At 46.8% G+C, this 17,183-nt stretch overlaps 1 protein-coding gene across 2 annotated transcripts in view; it reads left to right on the forward strand.

The window, feature by feature from the left end:
* LOC140388595 (coatomer subunit gamma-1) overlaps positions 1-17,183 on the forward strand; it is a 95,670-nt gene that overhangs the window by 26,120 nt on the left and 52,367 nt on the right. For both annotated transcript variants that reach the window (XM_072473026.1, XM_072473025.1), the window contains exons 4-9: positions 3,899-3,970; positions 6,070-6,149; positions 7,893-7,968; positions 14,677-14,769; positions 15,070-15,156; positions 16,720-16,877. In XM_072473026.1, the coding sequence (XP_072329127.1) occupies positions 3,899-3,970; positions 6,070-6,149; positions 7,893-7,968; positions 14,677-14,769; positions 15,070-15,156; positions 16,720-16,877 (566 nt within the window). The remainder of the gene's footprint in view (positions 1-3,898; positions 3,971-6,069; positions 6,150-7,892; positions 7,969-14,676; positions 14,770-15,069; positions 15,157-16,719; positions 16,878-17,183) is intronic.

Raw genomic sequence — 17,183 nt, forward strand, 5'->3', positions numbered from 1 at the left:
ACTGCTTCACCATGAAGTCTTTGCTCCCAGTCTACCTTAGCTAGTTCTTCTCTCATCCCATTGTAATTGCCTTTGTTTAAGCACAAAACACTAGTGTTTGATTTTACCTTGTCATCCTCCAACTGTATTTTAAATTCCACCATATTGTGGTCGCTCCTGCCAAGAGGATCCTGAACTATGAGATCATTAATCAATCCTGCCTCATTACACAGGACCAGATCTAGGACCGCTTGTTCCCTTGTAGGTTCCATTACATACTGTTCCAGGAAATTATCCTGGAGAGAGTCTACAAAGGGATATAGAGAAGTTAAGTGAGTGGGCAAAATTAGGCAAATGAATATAGCGTGGAAAAAATTTGAACTTGTCCATTTTGGCAGGTAAAATAGAAAAGCAGTATATTATAGAATCATAGAATTTATGGTGCAGAAAGAAATCAGTGGTACAGAGGGATCTGATGATTTTGGCAGATACATGACAAAACGTTGGTATGCAGGTACAGATTAGGAAGACAAATGGAATGTTGGTTTTTATTGCAAGTTGGATGTAGGGAAGCTTTATTGCAGCTGTACAAGGCCTGGTGAGGTCACATCTGGAGCACCGTGTACAATTTTGGTCTGCTTATTTGAAAAAGAATATAATTGCATTGGAAGCAGTTCAGAGAAGGTTCACTCAACTCATTCTTGGGAGAAGGGCTTATCTAATGAGGAAAGGTTGAGCAGCTTGGGCCTGTACCTATTGGAGTTGAAGAATGAGAGGTGATCTTATTGAAACATACAAGATCCTGAGGGGATTTGATAGGGTGGATACCTGGAGAATGTTTCCACTTGTGGGGGAGACAAGAACTCGGGGACACGGTATAAGAATAAGACCGAGATGAGGGGAATTCTTTTCTCAGAAGGTCATTAGTCTGTGGATTCTCTTCCCCAGAGATTGGATTTGTTTATTGTCACGTGTACCGAGGTACAGTGAAAAGTATTTTTCTGCGAGCAGCTCAACAGATCATTAAGTACATGAAAATTAAAGGAAATAAAAGAAAATACATAATAGGGCAACATAAGCTACACAATGTTACGACATAAGCACTGACATCGGGTGAAACATACAGGGGTGTAGTGTTAATCAGGTCAGTCCATAAGAGGGTCGATTAGGAGTCGTAACAGTAGGGAAGCAGCTGTTTTTGAGTCTGTTCATGCGTGTTCTGTATCTCCTGCCCGATGGAAGAAGTTGGAAGAGTGAGTAAGCCGGCTGGGAGGGGTCTTTGATTATGTTGCCCGCTTTCCCAAGGCAGCGGGAGGTGTAGATGGAGTCAATGGATGGTGGATGCTGAGTCATTGAATTTATTTGAGGCTAAGTCAGATAGATTTTTGATAGACAAGGGAGTCGATGTTTAGGGATGAGGGGGGAACGCAGACAGGAAATTGGAGTTTAGTACACAGCCATGATCTTATCGAATGACGAAGCAGGCTTAAAGGGGTGAATGACCTACTCCTGAGTTTGATGTTCCTTATAAAATAGGTCAGTCTCATAGTTCCCCTCTGTGCTGCCTCCAGAGTCTTTACTACTTCCCTGCATCTGATGACCTAAACCTGGCATCATGACTAAGATCGTGATTGACCCAGCTGTTTTATCACCAACTGGTATAGCAAAGTATTTACAGCACAGAAACAGGCCACCCAGCCTTGTACTCCACAGATTTAACTGAGATAATTCAGTGTTCCATTTGATTTATTGACTGCTGTCCCTCATGATTACGGTGACTGGATATATTAACCACAAGTGTACAAGACCCTGTTGCACGTAGCCTTGTATGGTGGAGAAAATATGCTCTTTTAATCTTACCTCTTTTAATTTGTTTTTGATGTATTACTGTCTTGTAGCCAATAGATGGTGCTGCTTCACCATGAGTAGATATATTTTGAGCTGCAGAAGTTAGGGAATAAGATTCGTAAAAGGGTGGGGTTTGCAGCTATATGCTACCGTTCCTTTTTATCCAGAATATCTTGTTTCCATTGCAGTCTGTGGTATTATGGTGACACACTGGGTGGGTTTTCTGCTGTTAACCCGGGTGAGTTATGACGAACCCTGGGAGGGATTCTCTCACCCCGGGGCCGGCCCGGAGAATCGCTGGGCCGGGCGCGAATCGCGCCATGCTGCCTTGACGCCGGTCCGCTGATTCTCCAGAGAGTGGCGATTTGGCGCCAGTGTGGTCGGCGCGGCGCTGGTCGGGGGCTGCTCTACGGCCCCCCCCCCCCCCCCCCCCCCCCCCCCCAGCGATTGTCGGCCCGGGACGGGCCAGAGTGGCCACGCAAAAATAGCTGAGTCCCGCCAGCACCATTCACACCTGCTCTTACCCAGCGGGACCTCGGCGTGGATGCATCCAGGGGTGGCCTGGTTTGGGGGGGGGAGGGGGCTCTGACCCCGGGACGGGGGCTCTGACCCCGGGACGGGGGCTCTGACCCCGGGACGGGGGCTCTGACCCCGGGACGGGGGCTCTGACCCCGGGACGGGGGCTCTGACCCCGGGACGGGGGCTCTGACCCCGGGACGGGGGCTCTGACCCCGGGACGGGGGCTCTGACCCCGGGACGGGGGCTCTGACCCCGGGACGGGGGCTCTGACCCCGGGACGGGGGCTCTGACCCCGGGACGGGGGCTCTGACCCCGGGACGGGGGCTCTGACCCCGGGACGGGGGCTCTGACCCCGGGACGGGGGCTCTGACCCCGGGACGGGGGCTCTGACCCCGGGACGGGGGCTCCGACCCCGGGACGGGGGCTCCGACCCCGGGACGGGGGCTCCGACCCCGGGACGGGGGCTCCGACCCCGGGACGGGGGCTCCGACCCCGGGACGGGGGCTCCGACCCCGGGACGGGGGCTCCGACCCCGGGACGGGGGCTCCGACCCCGGGACGGGGGCTCCGACCCCGGGACGGGGGCTCCGACCCCGGGACGGGGGCTCCGACCCCGGGACGGGGGCTCCGCTGTGGCCTGGCCCGTGATTGGGGCCTACTGATCGGCGGTCTGGCCTCTTGGGCTGGGACCTCTTTTGTTCCACGCCGGTCCCTGTAGTCCTGTGCCATGTTGTGTCGGGGCCGGCGCAGAGAAAGGAGCCACTGTGCAGGCGCGCGTTGGCGCCGGTCCCACTGTGCAGGCGCGCGCTGGTCCCACTGCGCATGCGCGGACCCCGTGGTGCCCACCTGAGGCCGGGATCGGCAGCTGGAGCGGCCCGTGCTGGTCCCCTGTAGGGGCCAGAATTGCTGCTCCTAAAGCCATGTTGACGCCATCGAGAAACGTGACGCCGTTTACGACGGCGTCAACACTTAGCCTCAGGATCACAGAATCCCGCCCCCTGCGATTTGTAAAAAGCTTGTATTTTCTTTTTGTGATGGTCTCTTTAAATCCAGAGAGAAAGTACTTTCTGGGTAACAAGTTTGTATTACTTATCTGAAAAGTGAACATGTGAGTCGGGTTGCTATTGAAATGATAGTTAACACAAGTAAAAGTTATAAAGATGAGCGACTGAGAGCAGCTGGGATTTGGTGCAGAAGACACAACACTTGCACAGAAAATCTTTTAGTTACAGAAGGCGCAAACTCCCTGCAAACAGGGCAGTTCTACCAGAGCCTATTAGCTCCCTTTAATGGGGTTTATTCAAGGGGTCAGACAATGGAGTCTCTGGAAGTGTGTGCTGTTGGGCCTGAGGTGAGTGGAGGGAGAGACGGTTTCTCACAGTGTGCCTTGCTGTTGATAGTCGTTTCCAGAAAATTCAGATGGAGTGAAGCAGTTGAAAGAGTCCACTTTGACCCAGGAATGTGTAAGTCTTGTATCTTTCCTGAATAGTCTTATTGTTGTCTGCTCTGTTAATGGGGAAAAGTAACCTGGAGTTTTTTTATTTGTTATATAGGGAGAACATTTGGGCTCCATCGAGGCTACAGAGGCATTCTTTGCCATGACCAAACTCTTCCAATCAAATGACGTAAGTTAATAATAACTAGCATGGCAAAGCTTGTACCTGCTTTGTAACTATCGTGTCGGCACCAATGCGCTCCAGTAAACAATAATTGCTCTTAAACAAAATGCTTGAACGTATCGCATTTTGTGTGCGATCCTCTCAACTCATCACCTCAAGTTGATCCCCCCCCCCACCAATGAACCAAGTTGCAGCCGCCAGGATGTGACCCTAATGTTATACAGTTCAAAATGCCCTGACCAGGCATAGTGCAAGGGGAAGGCAAAATCCAGCAGTCCCTTGTGCTGTTTCTCAATCGAAGTGAACATGGTATAAAACTTCCAAATACTCATGTTTACACTTCACCGAGATCACAGTGACAATACCTGCAGTTCACAAATTGAGCTTCAGCTATTGATAAGGCCTTGTGATTAAATCCAGTGTCGTCCTCTTGTTTAATGTGATTGCATACCATGAGAAGAAGTTGTGCGATTGTAGTGATGCCACAGAAAATTTGCCTTTTGTTTTCTTCTTGTAAAGCAGATCAGAGGTGTGAGGATCAAACATAGTGGTGCTCCAGCCAAGCTGTGGGTTAGAGAATTTCATCACAAAAGATCCTATTTTTTAATTTAAAAAAAAAAAAAAAATTCTGTAGCATTATAATTAAAAGAAACTGTTTAATTCCTTGTCACGGTTATGATTATTTCATTTTTTGTGTATTTGGTAACTTTTCCTTTTCCAGTTTTTGGGATGTGAGCATCATTGGCTAGGCTAACGTTTATTGGGCATGCCGAATTACCCTCCAGTGTTGGTGAGCTGCCACCTTGAACCACTGCAATCCTTGTGGTTTGTGTGCACCTACAGTGCAATAGGGATGGCTTTGGCAGGGTGGAGGGGAAGAAAAGGCAACTCTCGGATCAGCCATTGATTAGTAAATTTCCTTCCTTTCTCTTACACCTTCAATAATTTGAGACGAGACATGTGGTAAGTGGAACACACTTTGGAGGAAAAGGTGGCATCAGAGATTCACTGAATTGTTACAGCGCAGGAGCAAGGCCGATGGATCTATTGTTTGCAAAACTGTCCACTGGGGGGTTGTCCACACCTCATGTCTGGCCCTGTTGTAGACTATTGGAAGAACTTAATCTCTATGAAGTGTCAGCAGCACTGAGGTCTACACAACAATGTGGAAAATTGCCCAGTTATGTCCTATCTACAAAAAGCTGGGCAAATCCAACCCAGCCATCAGTCTACTCTTGATCATCATGAACTGATAGTAGCTGTTGTCAACAGTGCTATCAAGTGGCACTTAGTAATAATCTGCTCATTGATGTTTGGTTTGGGTTCTGCCAGGGCCACTTGGCTCCTGGCCTCATTACAGACTTGGTCCAAATATGGACAAAGGAGCTGAACTCAAGAGGTGAGGTGAAGAGTGAATGCCCTTAACATGGTAATATTTGACCAGGTATGTCATGAAGGATCCCTAGCAAAATTGGAGTCAATGTGAATCGAGGAAAACTCTCCGCTGGTTGGAGTCATATGCAGCACAAAGGAAGATGGTTGTGGTTGTTGGAGATCAATCACCTCAGTCCCTGGGAATTGCAGAAGGGGTTCCTCAGTGTTGTGACCTAGGCTCAACCAGCAAAGGCTGTCGCTGGTGAAGAGCCACACAGTAAATGACCTTGAGAGGAACCCCGCTGAAGATCTTGCTGCAACCACCATTATAGTACTCCGCCTCTGCAGGGTTCAGTTCAGATTTGAGTGTAAAGAGAGGCTGGAAGCTGTTCTACTCAAGATTATTGGTGTGACAATGTGGTATCCAGGACTGTGTTTCAGCCAACAACCTTGACTCGTTGTTGAACTTATAGGGGATCTTGCGATGTGCAAATTAATTACTGCTGTTTTGGCCCATCTAGTCACTGCATTGTAAAGTAATTCATTGTACATGAATTCCTTCCAGACAGAGGCTAAATAAATGAACATTTTCCTTGATCATATTTTCCAAATGAGTTCAATGAAAACACAGGAACAGCCGAATAATTTTCATGCACAAGTTGTCAAATAATTACTGTTGAAAATTGTTGACTCAATGTCAATAACCCATTTTTCCTCCTTATCTCGATCAGCCCACACTACGCAGGATGTGCTACCTGACGATCAAAGAGATGGCTACCATTGCTGAGGATGTCATCATCGTTACCAGCAGGTTAGTGTTATTAGCAGGCGGTAAAACACTTCAACTCCAGTCTTTTACCCGTCCCCCCAGCTTTCCCCTTTACCCAGTACTTCCCCAAAACAAACTGCACCTACCTCTCATGCTCGAAGAGTGGGAGTGTCCAGTCTGTAGAGACTGTGTCAGCATTACTCTTGGTTTGGCGCTCTCAGATGAGTGACGTGGACATGGGATCGCTCCCTTGTGAAATGAAAAATGAAAATCGTTTATTGTCGCAAGTCGGCTTCAAATGAAGTTACTGTGAAAAGCCCTTAGTTGCCACATTCTGGCGCCTGTTCGGGGAGGCTGGTACGGGAATTGAACCCGCACTGCTGGCCTGCCATGGTCTGCTTTCAAAGCCAGCTAGTTAGCCCTGTGCTAAACCAGCCTTTGTCAACTTTGCCATGTTATTGTCCTGTTCCCCATCACCCCCCTCTCCTCACTGACCTAAGGCAGCTCCCAGTCCAACAAAGCATTGTTTGGAGAAAAGCAAATTACTGCGGATGCTGGAATCTGAAACAAAAGAGAAAATACTGGATAATCTCAGCAGGTCTGGCAGCATCTGTGGAGAGAGAAGGGAACTCACGTTTTGAGGCTGGATGACTCTTTGCCAAAGTTTTGTTTGGATACTTGGCCAAAGAGTCAGATAAAAGGCTCCTGCTGCTGTGCCATATTGGAGCACCATTTTATACTGCATCCTGTAAAAGCTATTGAAGCAACAGCTTTAACAAGTAGAATTTCACTCAATAAAGTACAAGCATGGGAGGAATATCAAGTCTGTCGACTCTGCAATAAAGGTTTTACGTGTAGGGTAATTTTGTTCCAATGTCTTGTAATTTCTGTTCTATTGTGGCTTGGAGAAATAAATCAAAGCAAAAGTGCTATAATACCAACTGCAGACAAGACAATCTTCACAGGCAAAAGCTGTTAAAAACATTAATTCTCCATCACAGAACATACTCTTTCCACAATAACAATCCTCTTTATGTCTTTTTTGTTTCGTATAAAGACGGTTCTTGAACACCCTTCAGTTGGAGACTGCCTTTGGTAGGGTCTGTAAGAAGGCGCTTTGGCCATCTGGTGAAGTAGAATCCGATTGTAGGAAAGGAAATCTGAAAATTAGGGAGTTGTGTCATTTTTGAGGCCTCTGGGAAACAGTGAGCCAGAGTAGGAGGCGTGATGGGCCGCACTCTCGCTTCTGTATCAGGGGTTTGTTGCCCATTAAGCACATAATGTTGATTAATTCGCCAGTGCAGTACGAAGGGACTGTGCTGTCGGAGATGCCGTCTTTCGGTTGAGGAATTAATGGAGGCCTTGTCTGCTCTCTCAGGTGGGCATAAAAGATCTTATGGCACTATTTCCTAAGAGCAGGGGAGTTTCCCTCATGGCAAATACTTATCCCTGAAGCAACTTTGCTGCTTGTGGTAGATTTCTGTGCTCAAATTGGCTGTGACGATGCAGCATTACAATAATGACTGCAACATTGATTTGAGAATGCTGTAGGATGTCCTGAGATCCTGGGAAGGGCAAAACAAATGAAAGTTTCTTTTTTATCCCCTTGATTTCAAGATGGTGCAAAAATAAATCTCAGAATGGAGGTAAATGTGGCATGGCAGTTTAATTGGCCATATATTATCTTGAAATGTGCTCGTTATAGATGAAATAAAAGGATTAATTTGCATCATTAGCCAAGTTTTTTGCTTCCAATTTTTAGTTTTATTTCTCTTTCCCCTTCAGCTTGACAAAAGATATGACGGGGAAAGAAGACAATTATCGTGGACCCGCTGTGAGAGCACTGTGTAAAATTACTGATGTGAGTACCGGAGTCAAAAGGGGGACTAGCAAATCATTGACGTGCATGGGTATAATTTATAAGGGGGAAAGATCTTTTTTTTGTGAAATCAGAACGCAGCTATCCTGTTGTTAGCACACACTGTCCCTGTGTTGAATCTCTTGCTTCTGCTGGCAGTGAGGGCCCCAAATGCCAACCCAGTTTCTCGTTGCTGATTGGGTGCGGTGGGGTTCGAGCCAATTTGTTGGGGCAAAGTAAAAGAGAGCTTTGCCCTGCATCCAACCTGCACCATACTTGGTTAGGGAATAGTAAGCTTAATTCCAAAGTGGAAGCACTGTACTCCACTGTACTCGCATCACTCACCAAAATTGTTCCATTTGAAAAGGAAAATTGCTTATTGTCACAAGTAGGCTTCAATGAAGTTACTGTGAAAAGCCCCTAGTCGCCACACTCCGGCGCCTGTTCGGGGAGGCTGGTACGGGAATTAAACCGTGCTGCTGGCCTGCCTTGGTCTGCTTTAAAAGCCAGCGATTTAAAAATTTAGCCAGTGTGCTAAACCAGCCCCATTTAAAAATACTATTATTTCTATTTGTGAGATTGTTTTATTTCAGAAACTTTATTCCTGTATTCACAAGGATCTGTGAATTATTTTGATGATACCATTGTACAATTTTGGCCTCTTGCTTATCCTCGCTCTTCATTGCTCCACCATTGGCAAGTGTGCCTTTGGATGCCCCCGCTCTGGAATTCCCGCCATAAAGCTCTCTGCCTCTCTCGATGCCTTCCTGATATCTTCACGCAGTGGGGAAATTCTGCAATAGGAGTTACAAGGGCCCCGACTCTTGTTTTCAGCTCCTTGGATGGTTTGTGATGCCTCTTTCCTGCTTCAGGATGTAATCAGCTAACTGCAAGCAAGCTAAGGATCCTCGTGGCTTCTATGGTTCAGTACAGTATCAGATGGTGCTTTTAACCTCTTAGCCATCAGGCCAGTTGTTCATGGTATAGCGTTTGTCCTAACAAACCCGACTATCTGAGTGCGACATCCATCAGGGTACAGAATCAGAATTATACCTTGCAGAAGTATATGCCAATATGTGTGAATTCTCTTATTTAAGCAGGCTTGGAAGCATTTCTTCAAGGCAGCAGTGTTTAGAGCTTTAACGATGGACCCGTTTGGGGGAAAAAGGAAGCCCCTCCAGTAAATGTATGAGTAGCCCAAACTATATATTCTATTAAAGTTAGTGAGGTTTGGGGATGATGAGGGGAGCCATTACTGAAGAATTGCTGTAGCCAGTCCCACAATGGATGAGTGTAGTTGCAATGACTGAAATGGCCATTGTGTCGAGTCCCACTGAACTTCTTATTGCAACTGTGCCCCACAGTAAAATTCTTCCGGCCACTCCTGCCCTTCTCTGTCCCATTGTCGACTGGTGTTAGCACGATCCAATATTTCTGTGCAGATCGATGGTCAGAGTGAGTTTGGGAAAATCCAAAAGACTTTTATAATTTTCCTGATGCCCAAGTGGATCAACTAGATCTAGTTATGGACATTACACTTGATCCCGTTTCTTAGCAACCATAGAAACGGCCCCCTTCTGAGCCTCCAATTTTGTTCGCTCACCCTTTGGTAACTGTTCATTCAGTTGCCAAGGCTCAAAGCTCTTGAATTTCCTCCTCTTAAATCTTTCTGCTCTCGACCTATGTTTCGTCCTTCAAGGCTTTTCTTAAAACCTATCTCATTAGCCATGTCTTTGGTCACCTGACAACATATCTCCCAACGTGACTCACTTGTCTTTGATTCCTGTGAAGTGCCTTGGGATTTTAAAAAAATCATGGGATATGAATGCAAGGCCAGCATTTGTTGCTAATTTCCCTTAAAAAACATTGGTGAGTCACCACCTTGAACCATTGCAGTCCCATCTGGTGTCGGAACACCTACGATGATGTTACGAAGGATCGATGTTAAGCGTACATAGAACATAGAACGATACAGCGCAGTACAGGCCCTTCGGCCCACGATGTTGCACCGAAACGAAAGCCATCTAACCTACACTATGCCATTATCATCCATATGCTTATCCAATAAACTTTTAAATGCCCTCAATGTTGGCGAGTTCACTACTGTTGCAGGTAGGGCATTCCACGGCCTCAACACTCTTTGCGTAAAGAACCTACCTCTGACCTCTGTCCTATATCTATTACCCCTCAGTTTAAAGCTATGTCCCCTCGTGCCAGCCATTTCCATCCACGGGAGAAGGCTCTCACTGTCCACCCTATCTAACCCCCTGATCATTTTGTATGCCTCTATTAAGTCTCCTCTTAACCTTCTTCTCTCCATTGAAAACAACCTCAAGTCCATCAGCCTTTCCTCATAAGATTTTCCCTCCATACCAGGCAATATCCTGGTAAATCTCCTCTGCACCCGCTCCAAAGCCTCCACTTCCTTCCTATAATGCGGTGACCAGAACTGTACGCAATACTCCAAATGCAGCCGTACCAAAGTTTTGTACAGCTGCAACATGACCTCCTGACTCCGGAACTCAATCCCTCTACCAATAAAGGCCAACACTCCATAGGCCTTCTTCATAACCCTATCAACCTGGGTGGCAACTTTCAGGGATCTATGTACATGGACACCTAGATCCCTCTGCTCATCCACACTTCCAAGAACTTTACCATTAGCCAAATATTCCGCATTCCTGTTATTCCTTCCAAAGTGAATCACCTCACACTTCTCTACATTAAACTCCATTTGCCACCTCTCAGCCCAGCTCTGCAGCTTATTTATGTCCCTCTGTAACCTGCTACATCCTTCCACACTGTCGACAACACCACCGACTTTAATGTCGTCTGCAAATTTACTCACCCACCCTTCTGCGCCTTCCTCTAGGTCATTGATTAAAATGACAAACAGCAACGGCCCCAGAACAGATCCTTGTAGTATGCCACTTGTAACTGAACTCCATTCTGAACATTTCCCATCAACCACCACCCTCTGTCTTCTTTCAGCTAGCCAATTTCTGATCCACATCTCTAAATCACCCTCAATCCCCAGCCTCTGTATTTTCTGCAATAGCCTACCGTGAGGGACCTTATATACACCACATCAACTGCTCTACCCTCGTCTACCTGTTCAGTCACCTTCTCAAAGAACTCGATAAGGTTTGTGAGGCATGACCTACTCTTCACAAAGCCATGCTGACTATCCCTGATCATATTATTCCTATCTAGATGATTATAAATCTTGTCTCTTATAATCCCCTCCAAGACTTTACCCACTACAGACGTGAGGCTCACCGGTCTATAGTTGCCGGGGTTGTCTCTGCTCCCCTTTTTGAACAAAGGGACCACATTTGCTATCCTCCAGTCCTCTGGCACTATTCCTGTAGCCAATGATGACATAAAAATCAAAGCCAAAGGTCCAGCAATCTCTTCCCTGGCCTCCCAGAGAATCCTAGGATAAATCCCATTAGGCCCTGGGGACTTATCTATTTTCAGCCTGTCCAGAATTGCCAACACCTCTTCCCTACGTACCTCAATGCCACCCATTCTAATAGCCTGGGTCTCAGCATTCTCCTCCACAACATTATCTTTTTCCTGAGTGAATACTGACGAAAAATATTCATTTAGTATCTCGCCTATCTCTTCAGACTCCACACACAACTTCCCATCCCTGTCCTTGACTGGTCCTACTCTTACCCTAGTCATTCGCTTATTCCTGACATACCTATAGAAAGCTTTTGGGTTTTCCTTGATCCTACCTGCCAAATACTTCTCATGTCCCCTCCTTGCTCGTCTTAGCTCTCGCTTTAGATCCTTCCTCGCTACCTTGTAACTATCCATCGCCCTAACTGAAACTTCACACCTCATCTTCACATAGGCCTCCTTCTTCCTCTTAACAAGAGATTCCACTTCTTTGGTAAACCACGGTTCCCTCGCTCTACGCCTTCCTCCCTACCTGACCGTTACGTGCTTATCAAGAACACGCAGTAGCTGATCCTTGAACAAGCTCCACTTATCCAGTGTGCCCAACACTTGCAGCCTACTTCTCCAACCTATCCCCCCCAAGTCACGTCTAATGGCATCATAATTGCCCTTCCCCCCAGCTATAACTCTTGCCCTGCGGTGTATACTTATCCTTTTCCATCACTAACGTAAACGTCACCGAATTGTGGTCACTGTCCCCAAAGTGCTCTCCTACCTCCAAATCCAACACCTGGCCTGGTTCATTACCCAAAACCAAATCCAACGTGGCCTCGCCTCTTGTTGGCCTGTCAACATATTGTGTCAGGAAACCCTCCTGCACACACTGTACAAAAAACGACCCATCTAATGTACTCGAACTATATCTTTTCCAGTCAATATTTGGAAAGTTAAAGTCTCCCATAATAACTACCCTGTTACTTTCGCTCTTATCCAGGATCATCCTCGCCATCCTTTCCTCTACATCCCTAGAACTATTTGGAGGCCTATAGAAAACTCCCAACAGGGTGACCTCTCCTTTCCTGTTTCTAACCTCAGCCCATACTACCTCGGAAGATGAGTCCCCATCTAGCATCCTCTCCGCCACTAATACTGCTCTTGACTAGCAGCGCCACACCTCCCCCTCTTTTGCCTCCTTCTCTGAGCTTACTAAAACACCTAAACCCCGGAACCTGCAACATCCATTCCTGTCCCTGCTCTATCCATGTCTCCGAAATGGCCACAACATCGAAGTCCCAGGTACCAACCCATGCTGCCAGTTCCCCTACCTTATTTCGTATACTCCTGGCATTGAAGTAGACACACTTCAAACCACCTACCTGAACACTGGCCCCCTCCTGCGACGTCAAATCTGTGCTCCTGACCTCTATACTCTCATTCTCCCGTACCCTAAAACTACAATCCAGGTTCCCATGCCCCTGCTCCATTAGTTTAACCCCCCCCCCCCCCAAAGAGCACTAACAAATCTCCCCCCCCAGGATATTTGTGCCCCTCAGGTTCAGATGTAGACCATCCTGTCTGTAGAGGTCCCACCTTCCCCAGAAAGAGCCCCAGTTATCCAGAAATCTGAATCCCTCCCGCCTGCACCATCCCTGTAGCCACGTGTTTAATTGCTCTCTCTCCCTATTCCTCATCTCATTATCACGTGGCACGGGCAACAACCCAGAGATAACAACTCTGTTTGTTCTAGTTCTGAGCTTCCATCCTAGCTCCCCGAAAGCCTGCCTGACATCCTTGTCCCCTTTCCTACCTATGTCGTTAGTGCCAATGTGGACCACGACTTGGGGCTGCTCCCCCTCCCCCTTAAGGACCCGGAAAACACGATCCGAGACATCATGTACCCTTGCACCTGGGAGGCAACATACCAAATGTGAGTCTCTCACGCTCCCACAAAATCTCCTATCTGTGCCCCTGACTATCGAGTCCCCAATTACTAATGCTCTGCTCCTCTCCCCGCTTCCCTTCTGAGAAACAGGGACAGACTCCGTGCCAGAGGCCCGTATCCCATGGCTTACCCCTGGTAAGTCCCCCCCCCCCCACAAGTATCCAAAGCGGTATACTTGTTTCTCAGGGGAACGACCGCAGGGGATCCCTGCACTGACTGCTTCTTCCCAGTCCCTCTTACAGTTACCCATCTATCTCCAATCTTTGGTGTAACTAATTCCCTGAAACTGCTATCTATGACCCCCTCTGCCTCCCGAATGATCCGAAGTTCTTCCAACTCCAGCTCCAGTTCCCTAACTCGGTCTTGGAGGAGCTGGAGATGGCAGCACTTCCTGCAGGTAAAATCAGCAAGGACACTAACGGCATCCCTCACCTCAAACATCCTGCAGGAGGAACATTGCACTCCCTTCCCTGCCATCCCTCTAACTTTCAACCAAGATCTGGCTAACAACTAAATTTAAAAAATAATAATAATAATACAATATGGTACTTACCTCACACCAATGGGTTTTATTATTAGATTAGAGGAGGAGGGCGGGTGGGAGACACTACACGTGTAGTGTCTCGGGTTTCCTCGCCACCAGAATTTATTGGTGAGGGACTTCCCAGAAGTCCGCGGGTCGAACTTCCTGTTCCTGCCTTAAAAAATAAAATTTAAAAAAAATACAACAGAAAAGAGGAACAGAAACGGGACCAGGTAAGTGTTTACTTAAATACTCACCCACCAGCAGCCCCCGCACTGCGCTCCCGCTGAAACTCCAAGAGATGCTCCTGCAAGGTAAGTTATTTTAAACTTCAATACTCACCCACCAGCAGCCCCCCCACTCCGCTCCCGCTGAAACTCCAAGAGATGCTCCTGCAAGGTAAGTTATTTTAAACTTCAATACTCACCCACCAGCAGCCTCTGCACTCCACTCCCGCTGAAACTCCAAGTGATTGCCCCTGCAAGGTAAGTTATTTTAAACTTCAATACTCACCCACCAGCAGCCTCTGCACTCCACTCCCGCTGAAACTCCAAGTCAACATATCTCCCAACGTGACTCACGTAAGTTGTGGCTTGTTGTATCAGTTTACCCAGACTCTCTACAGGTTATTTTGTTGTTTAAAAAAGTGTTTTTCAATTTTGCCCACGGCATCCTCTGATAGTGGGTTCACAATGTGTTCTTGCAAGGAGTGCAGATAAGAAGAGAGTTGGCACTATCTATCGACCTGTTCAGTATCATTGCCTTGTTGCTATTCTGAACTGTTAATAACGTGTCTGTCCATCTGATGATTGAAGTCACCTTTTCTGTTTCCTGACAGAGCACCATGCTGCAAGCCATTGAACGTTACATGAAGCAGGCGATCGTGGATAAAGTGCCTAGTGTCTCCAGCTCCGCATTGCTTTCCTCGTTGGTGAGTGTCGTTTTCTGCTGCAAAATATAATATCATGGTATAATGTGGGCTTGTCGTGAAGATGGGAGAGTTATTTACACAGCCCAATCGTGTCTTTTACTATGTGGCGTACGGAGTAATTTCATTGATCTTAATTGGTATAGTAACACTTTAAGAAGGAATAGCATTTGCTTTGTCAATTTTGGAAATGTTACAGCTTGCTCTGTTGGATTTACATTTTGCTTGCAATTGTTATTGGATGGATAAGTTGGGAGGGGCGAGTGGGTATCATTAATCCGCCATTTCCTTTGTGTCTTGCAGCACTTGCTCAAGACTGGCTTTGACGTGGTGAAGCGTTGGGTGAACGAAGCTCAGGAGGCAGCCTCGAGTGACAACATTATGGTGCAGGTAAATGAAAAATGGTGGCGCAATCTAAACCAGTGCAACCAATTCACTGACAACCTTGTGGGTATGTACACAACCCAGAGCCTGACACAGACCGAAAGGCCCAGGTTGACTCCATACTTTGTGCTGAATTGGTTGATCGTGGAAATCGTCCTTGGCAAACAAAGTGAGGGCACATTCAATAAACAAGATATTGAGAAGGGTGAAGAACAGAAACCTTGGAGTCCATGTTCACAAGTCCCTGAAGGTGGCAGGACAGATAGATAAAGTGGTATGAAAGCATATGGAATGCGTTCCTCTGTTGGATGAGGCATAGAATACAGAAGCATGAATGTAATGCTGGAACTATACATGACACTGGTTCGGCCATGGCTGGAGTTTTGCGTACAATTCTGGTCACCATGTTACAGGAAGGACGTAATTGCTCTGGAGAGAGATCCGAGGAGATTTTCAAGAATGTTGCCGGGGCTTGAAAAATTCAGCTATTGAGAAGATTGGGTAGATTAAGATTGTTTTCCTTAGAACAGAGGAGGCTGAGAGGTGACTTGATTAAGATGTAAAAAATTATGAGGGCCCTGAATAGACAGGAAATACTTATTTCCCCTAGCGGAGATGCCAATTACCAGGGGAGGTAGATTTAAGGTGATTGGTAGAAGGATTAGCATGAATATTAGGAAAATTAGGTGTCCGGAATTCACTGCCCGCGGTTCTGTTTGGGGTAGAAACCCTCAACTCATTTAAAAGGTACCTGGATCTACAGCTGAAATGCTGTAACCTGCAAGACTACGGCTGGGTGCTGGAAGGTGGGATTAGAATGGGCGGCTTGTGTTTTCAACCGGTGCAGGTGGATCGAATGGCCTCTTTCTGTGCTGTTAAATTTTTGTGGTTCTATGGTGTTTACCATAGAAGCAAGGACATTATGCTAAACCTTTATAAATGACCAGTTAGACTGGAGTAATGCGTCCAATAATGAGCACTCTATTTCAGGGAGGATTTCACGTTCTTGGAGGAGGTCAAATGAAATGAAAAAATGAAAATCGCTTATTGTCACAAGTAGGCTTCAAATGAAGTTACTGTGAAAAGGCCCTAGTCGCCACATTCCGGCGCCTGTTCGGGGAGGCTGGTACGGGAATTGAACCCGCGCTGCTGGCCTGCCTTGGTCTGCTTTAAAAGCCAGCGATTTAGCCCTGTGCTAAACCAGCCCCGTGTGTAGAAGAGATTTACTGGAATGGTAGCAGAGATGAGACACCACGGAAACTAAAACTGTTCTACTTAGAGTAGATAGAGAGGAAGATAAGGGGCGATTTAGTGGAGGGGTTGAAATTGATGAAAGGTGCTGCACTATCAGGAATACTACTTTTCAAAATGATGCTAAACTGCTGCAATAGCAACATGTTCAAAAGAAATTAAAATATTCCATCACACAGTTGAAAGAAGAGCAGGGATTTTGCCTGAGTCCTAGACAAAATTCCCCTCGACCAATTCTGCTAAAACAGCTTAACTTTTGTGTGTGTGTGTAAATTGTTGTATTTGCTACCAAATAGTGACTGCCCTTCACTCTTTCAGTATCACGCTCTGGGGCTACTGTACCATATCCGGAAGAACGACAGGCTTGCGGTTAACAAGATGGTGACCAAGTTCTCACGTCAAGGCCTGAAATCTCCATTTGCCTATTGTATGATGATTCGCATTGCCAGTAAACTGCTGGAAGAGGATGCCAACAGGTGGGAACTTGAGGTCAAATGAACCAAGCTTTTCAGCTGTCCCATGAGGAGACATTGTGCCTCTGCACCAACTTCAAAATATTACCCCAATTGGCAGCAGTACAAGGAACAAGGTCCACCAGCAACCTTTCAAGGCAGCTAGGGATAGGCAATAAATATTAACCTCCCAAGCAATGCCCACATCTTGAGCTCACCAGGACAGCACGGTAGCATAGTGGTTAGCACAGTTGCTTCACAGCTCCAGGGTCCCAGGTTCGATTTCAGACTTGGGTCACTGTCTGTGTGGAGTCTGCACGTTCTCCCCGT

This window comes from Scyliorhinus torazame, chromosome 13, assembly GCF_047496885.1.
Source record: "Scyliorhinus torazame isolate Kashiwa2021f chromosome 13, sScyTor2.1, whole genome shotgun sequence".
Lineage (NCBI taxonomy): Eukaryota > Metazoa > Chordata > Chondrichthyes > Carcharhiniformes > Scyliorhinidae > Scyliorhinus > Scyliorhinus torazame.